Raw genomic sequence first — 2,582 nt, forward strand, 5'->3', positions numbered from 1 at the left:
TGGGCGGAACCTTTTGAGCTGAACTTGAAGGCGAGAGGGGATACCGATTGTTTTCACACTTCTCCTGCGTAGCTCTCCAAGTTCTAGTTCATGGGCCAATTTTTTCAGATACAATCGTCTACGGAGTGGTTCAAGCTTGTTTTCAAGATAAATTACTTGTGAATTTATACCACCCAAATTCAACATAGCAAAAAATATGACCATTGGCCAGCGTTTGATGTTTCTGCTGACGTTGAAAGTGGAGCACATCTGATCTGCTGTATCCACACCCCCTTTGGTGGCATTGTAAAATGTAATTATCTCCGGGTTTTTTTCTGCCCCAGTCCCAGGATCGATGGCAGCATCATCATGAAGTGTTGATAGAAGAAGTACGATTTTTTTGGCATGTGGTACATAGGAAACTAAAGCCTTTCCATTTATGGAATGCAAACATACTGCTGTACTGTTGTCTCTCTTTCACACTTACAAACTGTGGCGGCAATTCCCTTTTGTTTTTTCTACAGTTCCCACATATGACAGCTTCTGAATTTTCAGATAATCAATCAGATCACAACTTGTAAACCAATTGTCAGCTGTAATATTGCGACCCGATCCAAATAGGGGTTCAGCCAGTCTTTTTACAACATCAATGGGTTTGTTGCTCACACAGTAAGGACCTTCTGGTTGTTTTCCTGCATAAACTTCCAGGTTGTAAGTGTAGGTCTTACTGGCATCAACAAGGGCATAAATTTTTATTCCATATTTGTTTGGCTTTGATGGAATATATTGACGAAAGGCACATCTACCACGAAAACCAGGGAGCATTTCGTCAATAGTGAGATTCTCTCCAGGGTAATAACTTTGTTTACAGTTTACAACAAATCTTTGAAATATATCACGTATTGGAGCAAGTCGGTCATGTGTTTTGCGTTCGGTTCGGGTAGTTCTGTCGTCAAACCGAAAGCAACGAATTAGAATCTTGAATCTGTTTATGGACATAACAAGGCTAAATTTTTCAACTCCATCCCCATCTTTACCCCAAAGTTCCTCCAAACTTTGTCTATTTGCCCTATAAGCTCCTGCAAGGTACAGTAATCCAAAAAAAGCACGCAGTTCTATTTCATCTGTGGGCTTGATGGTTCTGTTGCAGATGTACTTGTCCTTTATAATGTCTATATATTGGTTGGTATATGTGACAATAGAGTCCAGAATGTCATCTGTAAATATACTGTTCCAGCATTCAACTGCAGTTTTTGCATTACGTGCAGTTCCTATTACTGCAGGAAGGTGAGTAATAATGTTTAAAGGTTCCCTACGTTTTTTCTGGAATGGCTTCTTGTTCCATTTAGTATTTTTATCTTTTCCAATATAATATGGTCCAACTTCTTCATCCTCACCACTGTCACCATCTTGCTCTGTTTCAGAATCCAGGACACATTCTTCCACCTCATCATGAGAATCAATCTCACTTTCCTCTCCTAAATCCTCATTCAGTGTGAGGTCTCTATCATCTAACAGCATGTTTGTTACTTCCTCAACATCAAGTTGTTTGGATAAATTGTACATTTTCCTCTCCATTTCAGCAGATAATCTGAAGCAAGAGAAGGAATATGTTAGGGAACTACTGTATATGCCTGAGCAGCACACTTTCTTTTATAAAATCTCCCTTATTTCTATGAAATATCCTCACATTTTGTGCTATACATTCATAAAACAAGCTAAATAAACTATTGTGATGAATAAAAACATAAAATACCAACCTTACTGAATGTGACGTATTCACATACAATGAGCCTGAGAGATCTGTGCAGCTATATCCTCTCCCCTGAAGCTCTGAAATCCAACTGTGATATCAGGTTTCACAGACCTTCAAGAGACAGGAGACTACCTGGAGGGAGGGGGTTTCCTCACAATCTGGTGAGGAAGGAGAAATGAAAGTAAAAGAGAAGCGCCTGTCAGATCAGTTGTATGTGACGGAGGGTTAATAATAAATTTGATTTGTTACAAATTGATTCTTTCATCTCTAGCAAATACAATAAAAGAACAGAACAAAAATCTGGAGTCATAACCAAACTTAATTTGTGTTACCCCTTCCTTGCCATGACTACTCAAGCTAAATACTAAGGGAATTGTACATCAAAATGAAAAGTTGCAAATCTGCTCCTACAAATGTGCTTTTAATCATAGTTATTGGACTATTAATAAAAAATGAAACTTGCATACAGATCATGCTCATTTATGTATGTGCAGTATTTGCTGGTAAGAGACCAATCGTTAGCTATTGCCTGGATATTGTTGTTCTCTAAAATTAACAAGTTGCTAATAAAGAAAGCAAATTAATTTGAATGGAGCTTAATTCCTCTTGAATTTTACAAAATTTTAATTTGCAAAAATATAGATTTTTCTATAATTCACTTTTGCATAGATTTAGCAAAATAGCAGTCGTTGGCAATCATTTTTCTGAACCATAAAGGTTCATCAAACTGTTAAACAAAAAAATCGTACCTCACTCACCTCATGACTTATCACTCCAGCTCCTACGAGACACCAGTTTGGTTCTTGGCACATCTTTAGATCTCCGCCATTCATGGAGAATACCCAGG

General features: G+C 37.8%; 1 protein-coding gene across 1 annotated transcript; it reads right to left on the reverse strand.

Moving 5' to 3' along the window:
• Window positions 1-439: 439 nt before the first annotated feature.
• LOC138641380 (piggyBac transposable element-derived protein 4-like) lies at window positions 440-1,819 on the reverse strand. Its single transcript, XM_069728923.1, has 2 exons — window positions 1,740-1,819; window positions 440-1,570 (listed from the first exon to the last, which is right to left on the reverse strand). The coding sequence occupies exon 2, from the start codon at window positions 1,555-1,557 to the stop codon at window positions 463-465; it is 1,095 nt and encodes a 364-aa protein (XP_069585024.1). The 5' UTR covers window positions 1,558-1,570; window positions 1,740-1,819; the 3' UTR covers window positions 440-462.
• Window positions 1,820-2,582: the final 763 nt, after the last annotated feature.

Source organism: Ranitomeya imitator, chromosome 6 (assembly GCF_032444005.1).
Source record: "Ranitomeya imitator isolate aRanImi1 chromosome 6, aRanImi1.pri, whole genome shotgun sequence".
NCBI classification, from domain to species: domain Eukaryota; kingdom Metazoa; phylum Chordata; class Amphibia; order Anura; family Dendrobatidae; genus Ranitomeya; species Ranitomeya imitator.

Coding starts and splice junctions, on each gene's coding strand:
- LOC138641380 (XM_069728923.1), bottom strand. CDS start 1,557: ATGGAGAGGAAAATGTACAATTTATCCAAACAACTTGATGTTGAGGAA.